Source organism: Amblyomma mixtum, chromosome 6 (genome assembly GCF_055824585.1).
Source record: "Amblyomma mixtum isolate Tamu chromosome 6, ASM5582458v1, whole genome shotgun sequence".
NCBI lineage: Eukaryota > Metazoa > Arthropoda > Arachnida > Ixodida > Ixodidae > Amblyomma > Amblyomma mixtum.
This window is the reverse complement of record NC_143017.1, coordinates 148258114-148283186: the sequence shown is the minus strand read 5'-3', so window position 1 is coordinate 148283186 and position 25073 is coordinate 148258114. Positions and strand designations below refer to the sequence as shown.

The following is a 25073-nucleotide window of genomic DNA, read 5'->3' as shown; positions in this document are numbered from 1 at the left end:
TCCATTAAAGTCGTTCTGCTCTGGGCAAAGCTCATGGACTTCGTTGCAGAAGGCCCGAGGAGCATGCTTTATGGCAGTCAGTGGCTACTGAAACAGCATCCACCCCCACCGCCGGACAATGGTGGGGCCACAAGTCAGCACAGATGCTTCGAGCAAAGTGCGCATGAAGACCATTTGTTTTATAAAACTCACGTTCAGTCAATCACTCGACATCGCATGAGGTAGTTTTGATATTCTTAATTAATTTTCTATTTAGCTTGTACCAAGCATTATAACATGCGCATATTCGGCTGTCAGCTATGACCTGTCGCTTGCTCGGAAATGGAGGCTTGAAAACAAAAAATAAAAGTGAGCAGTGTTACCTTACACGACTTTCTACTTCGGTCTCGAGTTAGAAGCAGGGCTGCAGAAGAGGGGTGAGAAAAGCAGATTTTTGTTTACATGCTCAATAAAACCACTAAGCAGCAATAGAATTCCATGAATGTTGACTGGCCCGGAAGAACAAAAGCGCGCATAAAAACAAACAACCATTGAGTTTCTCTAATGGCCTTGCCATGCCTGCTCGAAGGTAGAGGAAAGCGCCGTAACGGAGACTGATTATAATGCTGAGCACACGTCTCTGAGCTAAACGCTAGGCAACGCGTTTCGTTTCCCCCCTTATCTTTTTTTTCGTGGAAGTCGTTTAAATATACAGCTATTTTTCTTTAGGCCCGTACATTTCAGGATAACTAAATCTCTATCCGGAAACATTGCAGCTACTTTGGGCGTCTTTTTCAGTTCCGCCGAGCTCAGTTACATCTAGAAACAGGAAATAGCTATTTGCTTCTATTGCTCGTCTTTTTATGAGGGTATTTTTTCTTTGTGCGATAAAAGTACCACTTATATTCTTTTTTTTAATTCAAGAAAACGTCCTTTCTGCTCTGTGGTTGTTCGCAGGGAAAAAAAAAAGTAGAGATGCCTGCAGCAGGGCCTTACCTCTTGTAATTGAAGCACTACGTGATTGTCATGAATGGGTGCTTGAGAAGGCAACTGAAATAAACCGCTGCCGCCATCCGTTTACGTTCTTGAAGAGCTTCGCGTTCGGTGTTTCTGTTTATTTAATGCCTGAAGGCGCTGTCACAATTCGTTTTCCTTTGTATATTTTCTTATACAGGGATTGACATGGGTGCATGCTGCCTTCAGACCCCTTCAGAAAATTTCTGTTCGTCTTGAAGCCCAGTGTGTGATACAATACTGGCTTTATTTTTTCACTTAGAGAAATATTTCTGTCGCAGTGTTTTTTCTCATATGTGACCTGGCGAAGATTTATGCTGATCCCGGAAGCCGCTGCATTTTACCGTAAGCGTCCTGACTACTGACTTTAGGGCTTAAGATATTCGGAGCCAGGAAATGGTTCTGGTTCAGTTTCAGTCGTTTCTACGTATTAACAAGCTGCACTGCTGGCACTTCTGGCATTGTTGCTGTCTGCATTAATGCTGGTTAAGCCATATTGCTCGCATCGGGACTAGATCTAACGATGAAGCTGTACCGTTCGTTTCTCGTGAAACCGTGCGGACTCATCTCAAGGGTATGCTAACTGCGTTAGCAGTTCTCGCATTAGCGAAATAAGCTGCTGGTTAGTGATGGCTAAGTAATGCCGAGCTGATACACGTCGGTGGCCAGTGCCCCTAGGGAATGTCTCGCAGTGCGCCCTGGTGCTGATACGCGGAGTGGGAGAATCATAAGGAAAAAAAAAATTAGAGATGCGGACTCGTCATTAGAGCTCGAGCCATTTCAGGTGCTCGCTGAAAGTAAGCCGCCGGGCATTACGAGTGTTTGCTCCGTGCTCAGCTTGTCTTTTTCGCATCGCAGGTTCATCGCCGTGACTCAGCCCATCAAGTACTCTAAGCACAAGAACAGCAAACGCGTGGCGCTCACCATCGTGATCGTGTGGGTCGTGTCGGCGGCCATCGGGTCGCCCATCATGCTCGGCCTCAACACGTCGCCGCAGCGTGTACCCCACCTGTGCATCTTCTACAACTCGGACTTCATCCTCTACTCGTCGCTCAGCTCCTTCTACATCCCCTGCCTGGTCATGGTGTTCCTCTACTACAAGATCTTCCGCGTCATCCACGAGCGGGCGCGCAAGGCGGTCGCCAAGAAGGAGGCCCGCCTCAAGGGGCTGGTGCTCGAAGGTGGTCCGCCGCCCATCGCCAACGCCAACAATGCGACGCACCGGGGCGGTGGCCTCGTGGTAGCAGGGAATGGGAATGGAACTGCCACAGGCGCACAGACCACGCCGGGAGGACAGCCGAGACCTGCGGACAACAGGAACGGGAACAAGAGCCTCCAGGTGAGGCGGCATAACACCAGAGGAGGGTTAAAGCAAAGTAACAGCTCTTTCTTTCCTTCGGGGGCTCCAAGAGGCTGAAAGCAAAAATGCTATCTAGGTAAGATCAATAATAATGGTGAAGGAGGCGTAGAGTTGTATAAGGTCTACCTTTCGTCTGGAGACTCCAAGACTCTCCCGTCGTATTATCCGGTGTTCGTGGACAACAGCGTACGACAAAACTAACATAAATAATGAACCGAGAATAAATGAAGTCCCTATTTAACTGCAGCCTCCAATAGGCTGCAACAGAAACAGAGAAGCATTATTTTACTTCAACGTCAAACATGGCGAGGACCGAAAAAAAAAAAAGCCACTGAGCTACCATAGCAAGGTCCGTGGCCAGTGCACGCAGAATTGGCAACAGACAGCAACATCACATTGTCAATTAGATTAGATATACAAATATCTGACGTAATATGAAAACAATAAAAAAAATCACCTTCAAGAGAAAGCACTGAAAAGCTCAGGTACACACCGTGTTAGTGAAATACGAAGACAATGAAAATGCACACGCACTAAAAAGCATGCCTATGGCTATGTAGTATTGTCCTTGTTTAGTTGCAGTGCGAGAATTTTGCGCAATATTTGGCGCTCTTAAACATACAACTTTCCCACATTGCCTAGGGCGTCATCATTCAATTTCATTCATCTGCTTAATAAAACATATTTTGTAAAAACCCGTAGGCTTTTTAAACAGCCATTTAAGGCAGGACCAATATGGCTAACTCTAAACAGCCATTTAAGGCAGGACCAATATGGCTAATTAAAGAGCAGTTATAATTATGCGCGTTGCCTTTACTTTTTGTACCCTCTAATTTTATTGACCCTAATTAGTAAACAATGTTATAATTTACAGATAAGACTAATAATGTGATTCGTTTTTTTTTTCAACTGTGTTTGTGAAGATTTCTTTATATATTTCTGGAAAAAAAACGAAGACATTTAACATTAAATACCATTACAGTATTGCCAGTTGATCATATCAGAGGAAGGGAAATAAAATCAAGGGAAAAATACGCGTCTAACCGCCTACAGGTGGTGGCAGGAGAAGCCAGAATTCTTCAAGCACTTAAAATGCAACGTGCCCTGAAGATGCTTACAGTGAAATCGTGCTTATTCTGACCATTCCGTAGCCTGAGGACGCCGTCACTCAACTTCGGTTTTCGACTTCTTATAGGCATTTAATGCTGATTGTCGCGTAGGAGTGAGAGTACCGCTAATTCAAGTAATTCAACTTATTTTTACATCCTTTACATGGCTCTTGCTAGTTGTATAAGTTGCTTGCCTGTGCACCGTTGACGTATTTTTACCATTTCCTTCTGATACGTTCATGAAACCGATGTAATTAATAAAGGAGCCTAAATTAATGCTTTTCAGTCTTAAAAAAGGAGCAGGGGCAGACGGTAGAATTCAGTCTTTTGAGGCTTTGGTAGCTTCTATAATGTATAAATGCAATGGCGATGGAAAAATTTTTCGTCTTCGTCTTTCTAAACGCAAGTTACTTGAAAGTGCTTAAAACTGCAGCGGTTTTCACTTACCATGCCTTTTGAGGCTTTTCTGAATGACAAACGCCACTGGCTTCTGCTGTCTGCTTTGATGCACATTTTCCACTGTGTGTCGAGTGTCATTCTTAAATGTCTTCGCAATCTCTTGTTCCTCGTAAGCTACAAAAAAAAAAAGAAAGGCACACAAAAGTACCTATGCAGTTTATTTTATTAAACCTAGGCGGCACAAGTATAAACGAAGGACCACGGCGTTTTTCACCAAATGCGAATAAAGACCAGTTGGTACGTTTCTTTATTGGGTTTCATAGTGCTAACTGTGCTACAAAAGCTGTTGTTGTTGATACTGTTGATGCTACAGCTGCTGTTGATGCTGCTGTTGATGCTAAAAAAACTCAAGATTATTTGAAGCGAAGGACAATATCTTGTGCCTAGAATCCATCACACTGCTACCACCTCCAGTTCACTTTCACGGGATATTTTTTGTATGTGTTATATTTGTAAATAAAATGCCAACGGGTCAGAGCACTTGAATACCTGGAGTCTGCGAGACAGCCTCCGTGGGTCGCCAGGAGCCGCAGTTACGCTCGAGCCCAACCGTTAAGGAACAAATGAGCCGCAGCGATGGCTCAATGGTTATGGTGCTTGGCTGCTGACCCGAAAGACGCGGTTTCGATCCCGGCCGCGGCGGTCGAATTTCGATGGAGGCGAAATTCTAGAGGTCCTTGTACTGTGCGATGTCAGTGCAAATCAGAGAACCCCAGGTTGTCGAAATTTTCGGAGACCTTCACTACGACGTCCCTCATAGCCTGGGTCACTTTGAGATGCTAAACACCCATAAACCACAAACCAAACCTAACGAACAAATGAAGAGAATAAAAAAGGGAGAAAGGAGTGCGTGGTATAAATAAGAAATTATCAGATATTCAGCCCTCCTCCCGTACAATAAAAAGAAAATTGATAATAAAGCTATACTGTCGTTATTATAAAGCACAAATGAATTAGCCCCATCTGGATCAAATTATCGCGCAATGCTCTTTACTGAAGATGCCTGCTTCCCGGCATTCTTGGACATCCTTTTATTGACGAGAACCTGAACGCACGAGTTTTCAGTCCCGACATATCAGCTGCAAACAAGCGGCGGGCGCATTTCGATGCAGGTGAAATGCAAAACCTTAAAAGAAACAGATGTGGTCAAATTAATTCGGAACCTTCCACTACGACGTCTTTCATAACCACTGTGTGCAGCTTTGAGACGTTAAAACTCCACATACAATACCATACCATACCGTATCATACCATACCATGCCGTATAATACCATGCCATACCATACCATATCATGCCATACCATACCATATCATACCATGCCGTATCATACCATACCATATCATACCATACCATACCATACCACACCATATCATACCATACCATACCATACCATACCATACCATACCATACCATACCATACCATACCATACCTTATCTTACCATACCGTATCATACCATACCATACCATACCATACCATACCATACCATACTGTACCGTACCGTACCGTACCGTACCGTACCGTACCGTGCCGTAGCGTACCGTACCATACCATACGATCTACGTTAATAGCACCTTGTGGAGTTGTTAAGTGTGGAGGTTGTTAAGGCTCTCTCATTGCCGCTAAAGCATTCCTCGGCAAAAAAAAAAAAACCACCCGTGTCGGTGACGCAGGTGAGCTGCGTGGTGGCGGACCCGCTGACGGCGAACACCGGCAGTGGCAGCCAGCCGGACGAGGACGATTTCGACGACCTGCCCACCGAGGCCGGCGGAGACAAGTGGGCCGACTGCGACGAGGAGGACGCCAGCTTCCTGGCGGCGCCCACCGGCACCTCGGGCAGTGACCCACCGTCGCACGTGGCGCACAACAGGAACCACGACTCCGGCTACGTGGACTCGAATGTCGACGAGGCGCACTTTCCCCGCCAGGAGCACCTGAACAAGGTGCGCACCTTCGCGGGAAAGCTCTGAACTAACGGGCAGCGTCGTTCACGCCGACACAGCAAAAAAAAATTGCCTAACCTCTAAGTAATCAGGCTGTTCTCCCAAACATTTCCTTTATTAGGTTATATTGCTCTTGCCTTCTCCTTCGGTACCTTGTGTACTGGAAGCTTCGATGTTTTTAAGCTTGCGCAAACTGCTGGGTGCACACCAATTAAACAGCAAGGGCCAGATCCAAGGTGTGGGCTTACCCGGGCTAATTTCTCCATCGCCTTCAACCTCTCTTCTTCAAAGGATGCGAGGCCAGCCTCTATTCCCTAAAGAAATCAGAACTGTGCGTATACTACATTGCTTCTGACATGTGGGGCAGAGCAGCGTTGGTAAGCACATTCCGGTAAATGATGGGGAGAAAATGCGTATCTGCATCTAACCAGTGATTTGTGAAAGGCACATTGTTTTACTAGCTGTGTGGTTCTTTATTTACTTCGCCTTGACAGAAGTGATGAGCCCTTCACTACGGCGTCCCTCATAGCCGGAGTCGCTTTGGGACGTTAAACGCGAACAAACTAAAACTAGAAGTGATAAGCAAGCAGCCACCGCTGTATGGTCACTGCCCCTAGCGTATATTTCAAGTTCTGAAATTTGCATGAACAAAGGATGTAATTTATACCACCTTAACGCGATGCAGTTTGTAAGAGTCATACCCCCGTATCGCGATGCAATCTGTGAGAGTAGGCTCATTAGAATTCACCCTGAGATGGATGTCGAGTGACTGCGCCAATGCGCCGGGGCTCTCTTTAGAAAGGAACTTAGTGTGTGGGCTGTAGGGCTCAACATAGAATATCCCCCTGACGGCTGTCAGGCAGAGTCCGAAACATTTTTTTTTTCAGCCAAACTCGTTTCTGTCGATACAACGAGCTTCCATTATCCTCAAGAGAATGTTGGTACAATTGAACAAAACTGAAGAGTTAGGCTGTGGTAGATTTCCTGAAAAATGTAGCAATCTCTTGAGCGGCTTCCAGTTTCTAAACTTCGCATCAGCGCTTTAGAGAGGAAACTTTCTGTAAGGTAAGATTGAATTTTCCGGCCTAGACGTACGTCGAGTTTCCAGTCAAGAACAGGTGCACAGCTCGTCAGCTGCTGCGCCTATTATGCGGATCCACTCATAGAAAAAAAAAAACACTGAAAACGAAAAATCAGCCGTGTTTCTCGGCAGCAGCTTGGGTAGACATTTTCAATAACTACCACTGCGATTTCGATCAACGGGCGCCCACCTGGCTGACCGGTCACAATTCTCACTCTTAACGTGCTCGGCATCGCAGACTTGACCGTGGGCTCACAAGAATATGAATTTGGCTTGTATAGCATTGTACAGCATTACACAATATTTGAAACAATCTTATAAAATATGAGTAAGCGAAAAAGGTTATGTTAAGCACGCTCGAACGAAATTAGATCATATAGAATAGCTCGGTAGCATGACTTGAGAGAAAGGATTAGAAAATAATCGTGTTATACAGTATCATAAAACCGCCAAAAATTATTACAACCACGTGAAAGAGGGCGATTCGTTTTTGAGAGTTCAATGCTCATTTTATGTTAACGATTTTCTCTCAAAGAGAATGCTAATATTTAACTAGACAAGACAAATGTTATGCGTTCAATGCTATCTTAACGTATCGTTATTAAATGTTAAATTTTGTTTGTGTTGATTTACTGCGTGAAAAATGAGTTATGTCCAAATATTGGTGCAAGTTTAGAACTTCACGCAGTTTTTATTTTTTTCCCCACAGTAACTCCGACGGAAAAGCCTAGCACTATATTATATTACCAAATATCATTTTCAGTATTTGGACGGCAGGCGTGTTTCACAATACATCATGACGCCCGAGAAAATGAGGCAGGGGGGAGGGGGGGGGGGGGGGGGCGACCGAGTACAAAGCTAGTTAAGCTGGAGGATTAGTTTCCATAGTGAAGTGCTTTATGCCGAGTCCGCGCATACTCCCAGAACGGCACATCTCTCAGGTCCTCTTCTGTCTCGCGGCGGTAAATATATCTGACTACAGCTATGCAGTCGTGGGCGGTGTCGCAGATGCCAACTGCGTATTCCATGGCTTATAACAAATGTTAATGCAGCCCAAAAAATTCATTGTTCGCCCGAATTCGCAATGAGTTCCGGCCCTGGTATGTTCTGGTTGAAGTTCCGGGCGAACAAAGTGTTTATATACTGCCGTCAGACTGGCCTATGCGATCAATCTACGCATTTTTGAATGAATACTTCCGTGATAAGATGGTATGTTGGTGGCGCTTTAGCGCTGCGTTCTCAGCAATGTGCGGAAGACTCTGCGCGCTAGCCCATACCCATGCGCTTGATGTATAGTGATGCTTACATCAAAGATGGCATTTAACTTCGTCCATGCGCATGTGACGTAGCTTTACCTCAATATAACTATGTAGGGTAGCTACCTAAAATTATGCTTTAAGTACTTAACTTATGCAAGAATAAAGGCATGCAAGCTATAATGCTCTCTGCGGCCAAATCGAGATACTTTCGGTTTTGTTACTGGCTAGCAGCGTATGTGCCGTGACCAACCAGGAACCAACCATAGGCGTGGAAGACTAGGTGGTTCTTCGCACGCATAAGGATATAACCACCTGAAGCACGGATGTTGTGAAATAATGATGCCAGCGGTGGCAAACAGCGGCAACCTATTGCTTTGCGAATGTTAAACTAAAGCAGCCACTTCACAATACGCGGAGCACTTTTTTTTTGACAGTCTGTATTCTCTTCGAATGAAATTGTTATGCTACCGTATTTCTTAACAATTTTGTTGATGATTCCTGCTTTTATAACTAATGATTATTAGCGTTTACCTGTAATCTCACGAATGGGTGGCGGAAACAATAAGTTGTAAAAAAAATTGCTGAAGAATGCAGCTACTGTGCATGCTTTTATGAGTATGCATTCGAATTAGGCTGATAGCACTTTTTATTCAGTCGTTGTTTATACATTCAATTTATATTTTTACGCGCATAATTACGTCAGTAAATAAGTCTACGTCCATGGCGCTTAAGGAGGCTTGTTTTGTTCCCAGATTTTCATCACTCTTATGTCAGCTGCACGTTCACAAAGTGGCGAGTCATCGTTCTTCGAAGGCGAAGCCAAGAACACCGATTCTGTAACGAAAAGTGTTTTGCGAGCTGTGTTCTTTTTAAATTTGACACGAAAGCCCATGTGGCTCTGTTGGCAGCCAAAAAGTTTGTTTTTTTTCTGCTATCAGTTTTTTCGCTTTGATTAATTTTTTAATGGAACCGAACCCGCCATGCAGTCGGGCGATAAATTTCTTGCGACAGATGCGAAAGCGAACGCTTGTGAGTTACGAAAGTCGATTTGATTGATTGATTGATTTATGGGGTTTAACGTCCCAAAGCGGCTAAGGCTATGAGAGACGCCGTAGTGGAGGGCTCCAGAAATTTCGACCACCTGGGGTTCTTTAACGTGCACTGACATCGCACAGTACACGGGCCTCGAATTTCTCCTCCAAAGAAATTCAACCGCCGCGGCCGGGATCGAACCCGCGTCTTTCGGGACAGCAGCCGAGCACCATAGCCACTGAGCCACCGCGGCGGCAGTTACGAAAGTCGTGTCGCTCAACAAATTTTTGCTTTGGAATGGTCGCGCCAGACTGAGAGGAACAAAAGAAAACATATAAAAAACTTTTTCGCGTGAATATATATGATCACTTCAGCACGGTTTGCTTCGGTTCAGTTAGGAACTCCTCAGAACATTTTCTTGTGCATTACAATCTTATTATCTTTTTTTTCTAAAAAAAAAACAGAAGTATCTGGTAGTCGTAACCGCTAACGGGAAAGATTCATCAAAAAAAAAAAGAAAAATAAAAAGAACGAAATGAGTGGACAAGGCAGACCGCGCCCGAGAAAGTGCGACAGACAACGAGATGGCGATTAGGTGATGTAACCTGCAATCTCTGCGGCGTTAATGACGTACACAGTCTGAGAAATCACTGGAAAGTTCGGGTGATCCGTGTTTCTCGCGAATGTTCAAAGGAGGCAATCTATTCTTTCACTGCCGAGATTAGGTTTCCTCGCTGGTTCAGGAAGGTTGGGCTTTGTAATACAAGCTTCTTTATTTTCTTATTTCCTTGCTCCTAGCTGGCACGAAGATCTCTAGGACCATGCTGTCATTGCAATTTTCTTACGCGCGGACGTAACAAACGGGGTGCATTATGTTCCTTGTTCGCTTTCTTCGTTTGTCGTGCTAACTTAGCCGCCTGGCTGCCTGAAAGCCTTCCGTTAGATACTTTACGCGCCTCAAGACTGTTTCTTAACAGCTGTCAGGCGTCAGCAAAAATGAATGCGAACGCAGAAATAGCCCGTATAAACGGCGACGCGGACCAAGCGCTCGTAAAATGGGCGCACTCAGCCCTTTTTATGGCGCGAAAGTGGCGCAAGATTCCGCCATAAAAACACGCATAAAAGCGCATTACCTTAACGCACGGCGCTCAGCAAATTAGTCGCCGACAGCTTGGGGAGTAACCGTGCGTGAAAATTACTAGCCAAGAGGTGTACGCTATGAGCATTGCGCGAAAATGCTTTGAATTAATCAGCGCAAAGGAAAGGCGCGGGAACGTTGCACTCCAGGGAGCAGCCCTGTGCGAGCGCAACCGCTTCAGACATACCGTCCGTTTAGGCGCTGAAGTTGCATGTTTTAGGAGCCAAAAACGGGCGCCTAATTGGGGAACAGCTCAGGCAGTTGAAAGATCGAGACATGCGCAGTGTACACTCTGCCGTAACGACAGTTACTTTATGCAAGAAAATATGTGCTTATTGTTTGTGTGACAAAATCTCTGGCACGTAATCGAGCAGTGTTCAGAGCGGTTCAGGTATCGCTGCCGTATAAAACAGGATTCAGCGCTACAGTAGCAGGACACGTCGACGAAGTAAATGGCCTGTTGTTTACATTGAAATAGGCTTAATGAAACAGAAATGGTCGCATCACCATCTACAGAAGCTTAATATACAGTAATTAAACACGATCAAATCATATGTAAACAATTCACAGCACGCGCAGTAAATTTAGAAGCAGGAATGATGCATTTTGGCAAAAGTTAAAACGAAGCAGTTGGCATTCGTGTCGAGGACGTGTGACTCAGTGGCAGCAATAATTTTTTTGTTGCTTCCTAATTTATTGGGTAACTACTTGAAAATAATTAAATAATGTCTCTCAGCTGTTGAAGCCTGTGAAAACTGTCCACATTAAAGCTGTACGATGCGACGAGAAAACGCCAGTGGTGTCACTTCTAGAGCAGAAAGTTTATCTATACTACTAAAAGTTAAAGAAATAAAGCGTTCGGGGCTGCGACGCGCAAAGAACATAACATCTGCCTCAGCTTTGAAAGCCCCATGCTTGGGTGTTCTCGTTTGTTTTCCGGGTGCCGTAACGTGCCTACGGTGACGCAGCCGCAGTTCTGTTAATCAATCTCCCTATAACCAAGCCGAGAAAGAACAGACATTACAATCTTCTTTACGGCTTTCAGGAAGATTCGCAATAGGTAAGAATTCAGTATGCAAAGCAAAACGCAACACTACACGGTAATGTCGAGAAAAAAAAGCTTCAGAACAAGCTACCCCCAGAAAGGTCGTATTGAAGAAATTTATACATGTCATCTTGGCGATTAAAGTTATGCAAGACAGTCTTTGCCCTGCATTTTTTTTTTCAGTAAGACAGGTTGTACTTTGGATTTAATAAGTTTTTTAATTATTTTTATTATTACGCCGCTTGTTATACTCCGCTGAAGAGGTAGGGAATAAAATATTTTACTGTTTCAAGTTAACTGTTTTTTTTTTTCCTTGAGTCCATTACCGACTGCATTTAGGTCAAATCCTTATTAGAGCGTGCGAGCTCCCTTACGAAGTTTTGCGCGCTAGGTTGAGCCAGTGAAAAAATTGTTCGGAATAATGCCACACTTCAGAACATTACGCAGTTAAGCGCTTCGTTTTGTCACTTTCTACAACTTTTCATAACTTTATGTATAATTTACGTGCCTGCAGCGATCTATCCAGATTAAAAACGAGTAAAAGGCAACGGGAAAAAATAGTAGCCTTCTCTAATTATCACGAAGTTAATTATCACAATTAACCCCGTTGATATTTAACACACCCGGCCGCCGTGGTGGCGCAGTGGTTAAAGCGTTCGGCTGCTGAGTTCCCGGTTTCGAAGCCGGCCGCGGCGGTTGCGTTTCGATGGAGGCGAAACGCAAAAGGCGCCCGCGTGCTGTGCGATGTCAGTGCACGTTAAAGATCCCCGGATGGTCGAAATTATTTCGGAGCCCTCCACTATGGTTCATCTTCTCTCTTTCTTCTTTCACTCCCACCTTCCTCTCTTCCCTTACGACGCGGCTGAAGTGTTCATTGAGAGTGAGACAGTTACTGTGGCATTTCTTTTGCTCAGAATCCACTAATAGTATTTAACACCGAGGCTTGTGCAAGATTGAAGGCCCTGCGTATGCATAGCAACGAAGTTATTTTTGCGAGAGCGTTATGTTAGCGGTTTTCGCCAGCGACCTAAAATTCGCGCGTAATTGTTTCCGCGGCGACATTTCACGCTGTCGCAGGAATGAAATTTTGACGTGCAAGGGCTACACTTTCTTCGGCGACAGCATAAATAGAGCAGAAAATCGACTTAGGACTGTTCACTTTATAGCAGCGTGTTCTAACTACATGGTCAAAGTATTTAAAATATCAAAATCAAGTATGTACTCTACAATACTCGGCATGAATACCCACACAATGTCCTCCAAAGCATGGCCTTTTTTAATCGCTTGTGTACATGCCTTTAGATAGCGTATAGGTCAACCATGTGCACGAGCTTCACACTAGCTTTTAGGTCTACCTTTACATCGGTGATGATCTGTCCCCTGTACTGCACACATGCAAGGGTTCATGTGGGCTTTGTAATCTTCAAATCGTTTATCTTCTCAGACATTTCGGTTTACTTTGAGGTAATTTGTGTTACTAGTGGCTGGCGTCAACAGACGGCGCGACTTCTTCACGAAATTCGTTCCGGCTAATCTAGCTGCGCTTTTACGTAGGTGTGTATGTACGTAAATATGTCCAGTCATGGATACAAGGTTACGGGATGCGGGTTGGAGAAAAATATTAGGTTTATGCATCCCTTCGCTACACATTGAATTAGTAATCTATGCGGTAAGTGAGGTGTGTATGTTCTGTAATGATTTCAGTCTCTTCGTCTAACTTGACCGCTCAGAAATACTTTTTTTTTTCTACGAACCACCATCGCGTAAACTTTTACCTACGATGACGTACATACACAAAAGCAGTCAAGTTAAAGGATTAACCCAATAATCTCCATTGAACGAGACAAATCCCAGCCTTCATTTCCGAGTGCACGCAACGGCATTCCTTATGTGACGGAACCAGCGTGTCTAGGTGGAGGTAACGGAGTGTTTTGCGGCGCCTGCACACCCGCAGTTTTTCCATCCTTGCGTTCCGGCTTTAGCGCAGCTTGCGCAGACAGCGTGGGAATATGGTGCCGCCTTTCCAACAGCTGCAGCCGTCCGCTTGGCAACGAACGTGCCGTCGCGCCCTCGCTGAGCTGCAAGTTTGTCGTGGTGACGCCAGCTTTCCCTTTCTGATCATTTACTTTGCAGGTAACGCATGAGCAGTTGTCTGTGACTCGCATCCTCGATTCTGGCATCTACTAAGCCTACCAGAAAACGTGTGCTTTGCCTTTACATCAAAAAACAAAAATGTCAGGAAGATTTGATTCTAGCTATGCGGCATCTTTTCAATGTTTTAGCCTTCATTTTGAGCAAAACGATTCTGGTTCTTAACCGTAGAAAAACACTATGATAAAGACGATATACGAGGTCTGTTAGAAAAGTATCCGACCTTTGGCCGTTGAAAAAAAAACTTGCATAACTGGAGCGTTGCAAACCTAGTCATCTTTAAAGTAGTCTACTTGGGACTCCACACACTTCTCCCAGCGGTGCTGCCATTGTGGGAAGTATTCCGAAAAGGCCCTTTTCGGAATGGAGTTTAGCTCAGCTGTCGTTGCAGCCATAACGTTCTTCCTTGTCTGAAATCGCGCTCCTTTCAATGGCCTTTTGATTTTGGGAACCAGCCAGAAATCGCAGGGGCCATATCAGGACAGTAAGGAGTCTGTTGAACTGCAGGAGTGTGGTTTTTCACCAAAAAATCTGATTCGAGTGCGACGAATGTGCAGGAGCATTGGCGCGATGGGTGCGCCAATTTCCTGTTGACCTCAGCTCCGGGTTCTTGCGCCGCACAGCATCACGTAGGCAACGGAGGACATCCCTGTAGTACTCTTTGGTCATTGTTTGACCCTGTAGAGTGCGTACTCGTGGTCTGCCACACAAAGGGTGTCAAAGAAAGCAGTCAGATCACTTTCACATTGCTGCGCAATTGGCGGGCCTTCTTAAGTCTTGGAGACGTGGAATGCTTCCACTCTGACGACTGGGATCTGGTTTCCGGGTCGTACCTGTACACCCAAGACTCGTCGCTAGTGATTATGATGTTGATGAAGTCGGGGTCACTGTTTGCGGAATCCAGCATGTCCTGTGAGACTTCAACACGAAGCTGCTTTTGCTCCACCGTCAGCAGCTTCGGCACGAATTTCGCCGCAACTCTCTCCACGGCCAAATCTTCGGTGATAATGAAATGTGCGGAGAAATTGCTCATGTCCACCTCTTCCTCAATTTCTCGGATAGTCACGCGACAGTCCCGCATCACCATAGCGTTCAGTTCGGCAATGACCTGGTCATTTTGGCATGTTGATGGCCGATTGGAGCGTGGCTCGTTCTCCACCGATGTGCGGCCATCTTTAAAACAATTGTAACACTGCTTAAACTGTGTGCTGCTCATAGCATCTTCACTGAAAGCCGTCTGAATATTTCGAATGGTTTCCACTCGGCTGTCGCCAAGTTTATGGCAAAATTTGTTGCAGTAGCGCTGCTCCTTTCACTCCGCCATTTTCCTTGCAATAAAAAACCGACGATAGCACTGCACACTGCCTCACTGAAACGCTGCTTCCCAGCGACTGACGCTATCGGCAGGCGGGAAAAAATTCATGCATGCGCATGAAGGTTCAAGGTCGCCTGATGCAAGCGCGCTTGTCTCATATCCATCAGGTGTTCGCAAAAAAATAAAATAAAGTCGGATACTTTTCTAACAGACCTCGTATATTACTTATTAAATGGGGGAATCTTCGCTTAGTTTTCACAATTTTACATTATGCTAAATCTTTCGTAAAAACGATCAAATTGCGGGCCGCAGTGCATTAAGTATAGCATTCATACTGGCGCAGCCAACCAGCTCCTTGCCAAGCTTGAGTAAATGCGCCTCTCTCGTAAAGTATCGCGGATCTCTGCGTCGCCGGCCATCAGGTCACACAGTAGAGAAATCTATTTAAAGCATCTCGTTTTCGCTCGAGCATATACTCCTGTATCGCTTTCATTTTCGAGACCGGCATTCACTGGAATTCAGTTTTGTTGGACAGTTCACAAGCCTGCATCGCAGGATGATGATGTGATGCCACAGGGATGAGGTCACTGAGCTGTCGGTTTCGACGGACGTCCTAATCTTACTGCCTCTAGGGTACGATAACGACTAGGCTATAAGCGCTGCACATCTGCTTCTATAAAATAAATATTCCACCGCCACGTACTTTGACGTCACGCATATTCTTTACAGAAGTGGTGCAATCTGCGACCGTGGTTAGAACGTCGCTTAACTTATCCCGATGCTTCTCACTAACCTTTAGTTAGCGGTGGCCCTTCTCTCCGCAGTTCCTGCGCGTGCAGTAAAAGCGCTTCCGCCGTACTCCCACGCAAAGCTGCATGCGTTCACGTCGGGCTCCTTGTGAGCGACGAAAGCGGAGCCGCCTCCGCGCGACTACTGCTCAGTGGAGGCTTCGGAAGCGTCCTTCGCTTCTCTTTGTTCGCATTGAAAACAAGCTCGGATAAGGCGAGCCGCCTCCGAATCGGTAGCGGAAACGCAGGCAGCGGTCGACGTCAAAACGGCGTCAGCCGGATGTTGGCTTACGCACAATTACACGGCGAACTTTTCCGTCTCGAATAGCTCGCACCAAAGAAGAGGGCGAGATTTTCGGAAACTGCGGCGCCTCATTATCTATGCGCGTTCTCCGCTCGTCTTCGGGACTTTTTTGTTCCTTTATTTTCGCGCACGCGGGAGCACTTGATGGCACTTTGGTGCTGAGCTGAAGCTGATGCGAGATCGTGTACAGCGCAGAGACGGGGCATAGGAAAGGAACGATGCAACAAGGGGGCTGAGTGGCACGAAACAACGACTCGACTCTTGCTAGAGTTGCTACTCTTCTTTCTATGCGTATTGTTAACGTAATAGCGTTAAAAGCCTCGTTACCCATAAAATCCGGCTTCGACGTTGTCGACTTCGGCTTTGTGAGCGAAAACTCACAAACATGACTTTGGCAGGGGGTGACCAGAGAGCAACCTCCGATGGGCCTCCGGAGGCCGGTGGGCCACCTAGGTCACGCGACCTTGCGTCGTCATCACAGCCTGCCCACCGGATAGTGAGCAAACTGACCGCAGTGGCAGGTAAATTAATGATCGGTCGCTCGGGAAGAGCAGCCTGGCCGCACAAGGCCCACCGCTGGGAGCACCTCCCATCGCAGGGCAGTGGCGCATCGCTTAATCGTTGCGCCACTGCGCCAGGAAGGGTATGAGGTCCCCCGCATGTCTAAGAATGTAAACAAGGGCATGACCTTCTGTATATATGGCAGTTAACCTATTATGCTATCGCGTCATACTCTTAAGGCGGAGCTTAAGTGTCTGCACCAATATTGTTGTCTCCTGTACTGTCTACATCTGTAGCGAGGAAGTGAAGAAGTGTACGCGTAAATGTCTATTGGAAAGCATTATCGCAGCTCAAGCTAAAACAATACGATGTTCAACACGGCTGAAAGGAGTATAATAACGGAAACGGTACGAGACAGTGTACAGCGTTGGATGTATACTTTGGCTGCAAAAGAAACACGGCTTAGACGTAGCCGCAGTTAAGAGGAATGTCTGGCACTTGGCGGTACGTGTCATCCTAGACACTCGAAACAAAATAGCGATGGTGATCTGGTCGCGTATCACAGCAAAAAACAAGCGACACCAAGCACAGTCAAGATCTACGCATAATCCGAGTTCGTAATCCAGCTTCACGACGCTTAGGTGCTGCACGCGGTGACGCTGCGCTCCACTGCGAAGGGTGGGCATTCGCAGAAGCTCGTATAACGTGTTGAGGTCCTTTCTCTCTCTCCCCTTATCTCATCTTGTTCCTTAATTTCTTGCTTTTGTTCATAGCCCACATTGGTTACTGCGCTTGCAAACTGCCCCTTATAGTTAGTCCACCTTTTTATTTTTATTTTTCCTGAAATATAAACACCCAACTCAACAGCTGTTGAAGAGAATGTTCGGTAAAGTGTGTTCGTTCTTTAATATCAGACTCCCATGGTAGCATCACTGAGCGAACGGTTCATTGCAAAGAATAGTATTACCTCCCCATAAATATCTTTTTTCTCCATTTATTGCATACTTTCGTCTTATATTATATATATGTTTTTCGCGCGCCGATAATACACGTGCCACTCTAACGTTTACCTTTCTCTAAGGTAATTTTCTAGCGCTCGGTATTCTTTCCTCTTTTCGTACTTGTTCTCTATTTGTAGCGAGAAGTTCGCTTGTGCGCTCGTCTACCCATATTACACCGCCTCTAACTACGGCTCACTCGCGAATCAAACCAGGATGGAGCGCCCTGAAGACAACGCATACGTTATCGATGAGTCGTTCCTTGTCTTGTCCCCGTCGGGTGGGCGCCATACGTGCCACTGGGAGGAAACGATAACCCATGTCGATGATCAACGATATGAGAGAGATCTAGAACACCTTCGTCCGCAGACGAAGTTCGCGCTGCCCGCTCCCGTCGAAAATAATGAATTACGCCGAGCTCGAGGGCACAAGTTCGCCTCGATCATCATCCGTCATTGGCAGCGAATAAATGATCCTCCGTCTCCGTGGTTCCTCTATCGAGGCGTCCATAATTAGGTACCCGGCCGGCTGCGCAGTACGCGTCGATACTTTCCGAGAGGACCGCGCATATAAATGTCACCCTCTCACTACGCCCCAAAACGAACTTTCGAAGAAAACACGTACAACTTTGGGTTCGGAGAGTTTGTTTCCCGTCCGAGCTGCCGCATAGACTTCGATATGTACTACACAGCCGACGGCTCGGCGTCTGAGCCATTAGGCGGGCCCTCGCTGCGCTGGAGGTGCGAGTCGGATTTGCATGCACAAGTCGTAGCACTGCTACACAGCACTGCCGGGGGCTTCGATCGAAGCGGCACGTTTTCTTTGCGCTGCACAGGTAACAGTGCACACATGCCTCCACATTCAGCACCCCACTCTCAGTCTGCGTTGTACCGGGCGACGACATTAACGGAGCTTTTCTGTAGGTAGGGAGGAGGGGGAAACGCTGGCATTGTTGCGAATTAGCACAGCTCTGAACGAATGCGCAGTAGCGCTAGTGCTGATGATGGCGACTCCTCCCCCCCCCCCCCCCCCCCCACTCCGCCGCTCCTTCTGCCTCCTTTCCTAAATCCATCCCCTCCTGCTCGCTGCCATTCCAACTCGTAAATTCGACGCATTAGGCTCGCATTGATTCTCAGTGTGTCGCGACAGGAAGCCAGCGGTCGTTTGTCGCTGGCGTTCCGTGCAGCGTCAGCCTGATCGTTTCGGCGCGAAGTTAAACGCGCGTGATGACCGCGCTGGCAGGTTTTAGGCGCTCGTGAACGTCGACGCAGCGGTTCGTACTTCGCTGATGATCGCATCTGTTTTCCGTTGAAACCGCACGGTGCGCATTCATCTTGGTGGTGATCCTTTTTTTTTTTTTTTGTTAAACTCCTGCCCGTAATCAAGACGTTGTCGACGAATACCGGCGCTTATCAGAATTCTCAGATCTCTCGTTCCCCGTAAAGGATAGGAAGTAACTTCATTCTAACGTAAAATTATATTCCATAACCGCTTACGTAAAACCAATATCATTAGTAAAGTGCGTTTAGTGTGACACGAGCGCAGGCTTCAACGTTGTGTTCAAACAAATTGGATGCACTGAAGTGTGAGAACTGACGTGTTGTTAACATCACCTCTGATGTGTCGTTTCTTTACGCTGAGTGATGTTCCAAGCGATGTTCAGAACGTGGGAGCTGAACCGGCGCATAATCACTGTAGGAGACGCATATTTCGCAAGCTCTTCACCGCGCGCTGACAGTTTCTGAAGCACAAATTGAAACAACAAAAATTCAGACATAGCGACGACACTTCATGAAAGAGATACCTTGTAAGCTTTCACGGAGGTGTGGGGGAGGATGGCTCAAAAGAATGGTTAGCGCTGTTGGACAAACGTGAAAACATCCACTCTATTTGACGTCACATAATCAGGCCTTCATCTCCTCTATTCCACGGCCTTCTTTTTTTATTTTAACGCACGAGTCAGACGGGTATAAAGCCATCTGATAAAAACAAAAGTGCAGCTTGATATACACGATTTAAAGAGCTGTCACTGGCACTTTCATCTTTGGTTCTGTTGGAGTAGAACTTTTTATGGACTGCGCGTTGAACGTGAACGCTTCTGGTTTGTTTGATATCATATACGCAGGCTTTTATACTATTGTTTTTATTTCAATACACGCATCAGCCGCTTCCTCAAACGTAGCAATTAAAATTACTGTTGAGCTCCCAGCTTGATATATCCCCTGACAGAGCTGTCGCGGGTAGTTTCATCGTTTGAGTTAGCGCTGATAGCATAGCCGTAAAAGATAAGGTGAAATACAGAGACATGAATAAATGAACGAGTGGCGAAGTTTGTGTCGATTGTATACCCGAACAAATTTTTTATCAAACATCTCTTATTTTATTGTGAAAGAAGAAAAACAGGTTCGACAATTTCGTTGAGCTGCAGACTATACCTAGTGCGGTTTCATGACACAAAAGCTATTTCAGGCCAAGAGGTCTCCTGTCCATAATAAAATTGTACAGGCGCGGCCATAAGTAAACGGAGCACGCTATTGCGTTCGAAGTGCAATCACGCTTTCTCCATTGGTAATGAAGAATGCTTGTTTAGCTACAAGAAAGCCCACCAACCTCCGCTACCAGCATGCGCGTACCACTGCTGGAAATTTCAATTAGGTGACGCGTGAAAAATATTCGAAGACAGTTGCGTGCTCCGTTTACTTTTGTCCGCGCCTGTACATCTGCCCATATGAATAAAGGATATGGAACAGAAGTATTTGTAACAACTAATATAAAGCCGTAGCGCTCGCGTTCCGAGCCCAAGCAGCAATAATCTCATTTAATTCTAAAATTAAGGTCGTTTGTTTTCCGAAGAGCTATATATTTCCTGTATAAATTTCCAGCTTACTCGAGTCAGTATCAGGTTATCAAACAGGGAAGCTAGGTGTACGTAGGCGCTTCACCGCGACTCTAGTTTTGTTTTTTCGTCAAGTTAATTTTGAACCAAGAGCATGGGACTGCATGTCAAAGTATTCTTCCGACACTACAAAAGAATAAATTTAGCCAAGCGATGGCTTCCTAATTTCTGCTGTTCTCATCGAGCCGCTGCACGCTGCACGAGTCGAAGCTTCAGCAGCAAGGTTAGGAATGTGGACGCGTTTAAGCGATTGTTCCACTTAGTGGCTTCGCACAATGTTTTATTTTTAATTTATTGATAAATACTGCTGGCTGCCCTTTGGCTGCCATGGCAGGAATGGTACAACAACAACAAAAATAAGCACTCTGTGGTCGTTCCTGTAGTGTATAAATTGAAAGTCAATAAAACTGCATAACAAATGTCGAACTCCGCAATGCACAGCATTCCGACAAGAACAACCGAAAAGAAAAAATCGAGATTGGTGTTTGCAAGTGTTGTGCTGCGTGATAATTCATAGTAGTCACTGATCCTGCTTTGTCGGTCACATCTTTGTAGCATCAAACATTCTATTGGTTAGCAGTTTTCGAAGCGTACTTGCAGATGCAAATAACTAGAAGAATAAGAATGCGGTAGAGCGCATATGGCAGGTTCTCTCAGGTCATGAATGGCAGTTCGCCACTATCCCTCAAGAGAAAAGTATACAACAGCTGTATCTTACTGGTACTCACCTATGGAGCAGAAACGTGAAGGCTAACGAAGAGGGTTCAGCTTAAGTTAGGGACAACGCAGCGAGCCATGGAAAGAAAAATGGTAGGTGTAACGTTGAGAGACCGGAAAGAGAGTGGTGAGGAAACAAACGAAGGTTAATGACATCCTAGTCAAAATCAAGAGGAAGAAATGGGCTTGGGCAGGGCATGTAATGTGAAGGCAAAATAATCGCTGGTCCTTAAGGGTAACGGAGGGGATTCCAAGAGAAGGCAAACGTAGCAGGGAGCGGCAGAAAGTTAGGTGGGCGGATGAGATTAAGAAGTTTGCGGGGATACGGTGGTCGCAGCTGGCATAGGGCAGGGTTGATTGGAGAGACATGAGAGAGGGCTTTGCCCTGCAGTGGGTGTAGTCAGGCTGATGATGATGATAATGGTGGTGACAGAAATTTAAGGTACGCACGAATCTTCAAGAACACCGAATCACCTCACGCCCTTTCTAAACAGCGCAGAATTTAGATATGCCGAGTGCATATCGCAGAGAGAGGGCGAAACGCGTTGTTTGATTCTAAGAACGAGAAAATAAAGTAAGTCTTTTGCACCCATTTTCTTAAACTCTTGCAGACTTCTGTGTTCGCGCTCTGTGTCGTCATCCTGCCAACATATTACTGCAAGAAGGATCCTTGGATTGTTTTACTTCGTATAGGAGTTCTCAGAAAGAGCGAGGATCTTATTTGCTCGAGGACGGAGCTTGTTCGGTGTTTGCGGCGCCCTTGCGTATTTGCTTGATGGGTTTACTTTTGGTCGCTGTTTGAATTCGCAGAGCTTAAAACACTTTGCTACCACCAAACCCAAGCCCGCATTCGAATCCTAGGGCAGTTACAAAGACAAACCTTCAAGTGCAGCGGTAAGTGTACCGAGGCCTTTTCTCCAGTCGTTCTAAGTTTCCGCAGCCCAAAGAATCGACTGGTTGAGTGTGACGTTACTGGAGTTCTGGGGGGGAATTATGATGTCTCAAGTTTCTCTACGAGGTACGGAGATATACCTACCGTGATCAAAGCGTTCAAGTATATTAAAAAACGCTTCTTCTGCAAAGGCAGCATATTGCAACGGTGTTTCTCAGAAGTCGCAGTGCCACCGGATTATTATATCGCCCCGGCAACGAAATAGGTCTCAGAAAGAGTAAAGTACTTTAAAGAGAAAGCTCCGAAAACAAAGAAAACAATCCGAAACTCGTGAGTGCAGCTAAGTATCAACGTCCGAGTAAAATGAAAAATGGGTCTGAGTCTAGAACCCGCCGCCTTCAGGCAGACTTAACGGGCTGTCGCGATATTAAGACGCGCTTCGCGTAATGCATCTCACCTGTCTCTCTGCCACGTCAGGCCGCTCATAACTTTCGCGAGGTTATCTCGTCAAAAACTACAAAACTAGTTATAATCTACCGCAACCTCTTCCAGACTCCGCCCTATTCGTTTATTTCTGCCAGAGATGAACTTCCGCGTCTGCTGACGCTTCCTGTGCGCAGTGTTAGTAGTGGCTTCACTTTCGTAAAAATAAAAGTGAAATAAAGATTTTTCATCACCACTACAACCCCCGTCTCAAAGAAAAGAGAAGAAAGAAGTGGCAATTTTTTAGAAGCATAGTAAAGCGTCAAGGAGACGGGACAGCAGTGGTCTTGCGCGACATAACATCAATAACGCATTAATGAAAACGAAGTTGCTTCCTCCGCTAATTTGACTACGCTTCCTCCAAAAAATTACACCACTGCGACGCCGGGTCAAAGCGGTTTCCTACAGGCGAGTTTCCTGTAACCGCCCCCCCCCCCCCCCAAAAAAAAAAAAAAGAAAAGAATATGTCGGACTGTCGAAAGCGTATATGCTATAAAAGAAACAATAATTATTGTGGAAAACAAACCTTTTGTGCGACTGAATTTTGTTCAAAACGAACCGAATATATTACTTTTCAAGAATGGTTATAATCGCCAGTATCTTTTGACGATAGCAAAGAGTTATGAACTTCACCACTGTTAGCCAAATAACTATTCCGATTCTCTTTTTCTTTTGCTTCAAGACACGCATAGCTCCATTTTTGGCTGCAAAACTAGACCGTGCTGAATGTCTGCGTTATTCAATAACGCCTTGTGTCTGCGTTAATGACGAACAAAATGCTGCGCAAAATGCTGCACGTTGCTCCAGATAAGCAACGCGTCAGCTCCCCTTCGGTGATGTTAGGGGGAACTGAATTAACCTATCTAAAGAATAGTAATCTTCGGCTGTTGTAAGCGCGCGTAGTTTTTATCTGTTTTCCTTTTTTTCCTTCATTCTTGTCAGCGCGTGCGTTCTTCCCTCTTCTGTGCATGATTTGACGTCAAATGTGTGTATATAGTCATATTCCTTTTGAGATTAAAACAGTTGTTAGAAAGCGCTTCGTCCTGTGTGTTCGTCCCTTTTCCGTGTTTTTTAGCGCTCACCAATTCGTTCAAGTATGTACTTCCAACTAGCCCCAGTAGTAGCTCTTTTTACTTTTTTTTTCTAATCAAAAATGATAAGCTCATGGAATCTTGTTCACGCAGAGATAGACGCTACGTTCTTACGAAAAAGCAAATGACGCCTATGACCTGGTTTGAATGAATGAATTAATTAACGTAGTTAAACCGAGTAGATGTGTGAAAGAATGTGTTTAGCCAGCCAGGTTGGCTCATGGTATTGCTTTGCTAGGTCGTCGGCAAGTCTGGCGACGGTACTAGACTAAAGTTAAGCTCTGATCCAGGTTAAGCTTATCGGACCTGTTCGCGCTGCAGATTGAGGTTGATGAAGATGACGATGGCGCAATGCACAGCGCGACAGTGTGTTTCAGTTCAACACGAGGGATGATCAGCTGCGGCGATAGTATAGTGCTCTGATGTTCGCGCCGCTGCGTGTTCGAATCCCGGTCCCGGCCATAGTTATTTTAACTATTATTCATTTATTTATTTCACACAAAAGAAACTTAACATGGCGTCGCTGTTGCTAGGCAAAGGCTCAAGACCGTAAAATCGGGTGAGAAGGTTCATGGTCAGGGTCGGTAAGCTTATGTGTGCTCTCCCACTGAAACATGTATTGAGAAGCTTTCTCTGTCGTTTGGGTGGCGCACCTAGACCAGGCCCCCTACGGAGACTGCAGCAGCTGTCGAGACAGAATTAAAGAGGAAATATTTCAAGAAAATGAAAGAAATTCCAAAAGTGGTAATTCGTTGAACAACCTGCAACCCGCGTGGATGTGATGCTCGCAACGCATGCATCTGCACGAATTGCTGCGCCGTATCCCGCCTATAGACACGCTGCGAGCTCTTTGCTCTTCCGACGCGAACAAGCGAGGGAAGAACAGAAACCGCGAGACTTGTAGCATTGACATCGATTTCTCTACTACACTGTACGGTAGCCCTTACCTAACAACGTCGCCTATCTCACGCAGTCGTCTCTAACATACCACGCCGTCCTATCGTGCGGTGTCGCCCCCCGCCCCACCCGCGTTCAAATGCACACAGCCTGCTTGAAGCCAGTGAAAAATCGGTAAACACTGGGGGCTCCGGTACGGCGGAAGGTCGCAGGTGTGATTGCTCTACGCTGACACACGCAGGTGACGCCCGCACTACGTGACCAGAAAGTTGAGCGCAGTACCAGCGTACGCGTTGTCATCTTGTGTCACAGTCCCCTCCTTTCCTTTCGCTCTTCCCTTTTATCGAAGCACTTTAATTTTTTGTTCGCTTATTAGTTTGTTTCTGATGAAGGGTGGGGCAATTCTCGGCGCCGCTGACAGCTGATGATCGGATTTTTAATGGCGCAATAGCAACTTGCCGGAAGAGCGCGATATCCGACGTGTTCTTGGTCTCATCGAGTAAAATTGGACAAATACCCACTTCGTCTTCCTTTTTCTTCTTTTTTCAAGAATTTCACCCCAAAGAAGCCGAGAAACACCCAGCTAGATGAAATCTTACACCCAGTTGAAAACCTGTGGGC

General features: G+C 45.9%; 1 protein-coding gene across 5 annotated transcripts in view; it reads left to right on the top strand.

Annotated features, from left to right (window-relative positions):
- Window positions 1–25073, top strand: part of LOC149340733 (dopamine D2-like receptor) — a 564508-nt gene that overhangs the window by 525556 nt on the left and 13879 nt on the right. For all 5 annotated transcript variants that reach the window (XM_089549571.1, XM_089549570.1, XM_089549569.1 and 2 more), the window contains 2 exons: window positions 1852–2332; window positions 5595–5864. In XM_089549571.1, coding sequence (XP_089405697.1) covers window positions 1852–2332; window positions 5595–5864 — 751 coding nt within the window. The remainder of the gene's footprint in view (window positions 1–1851; window positions 2333–5594; window positions 5865–25073) is intronic.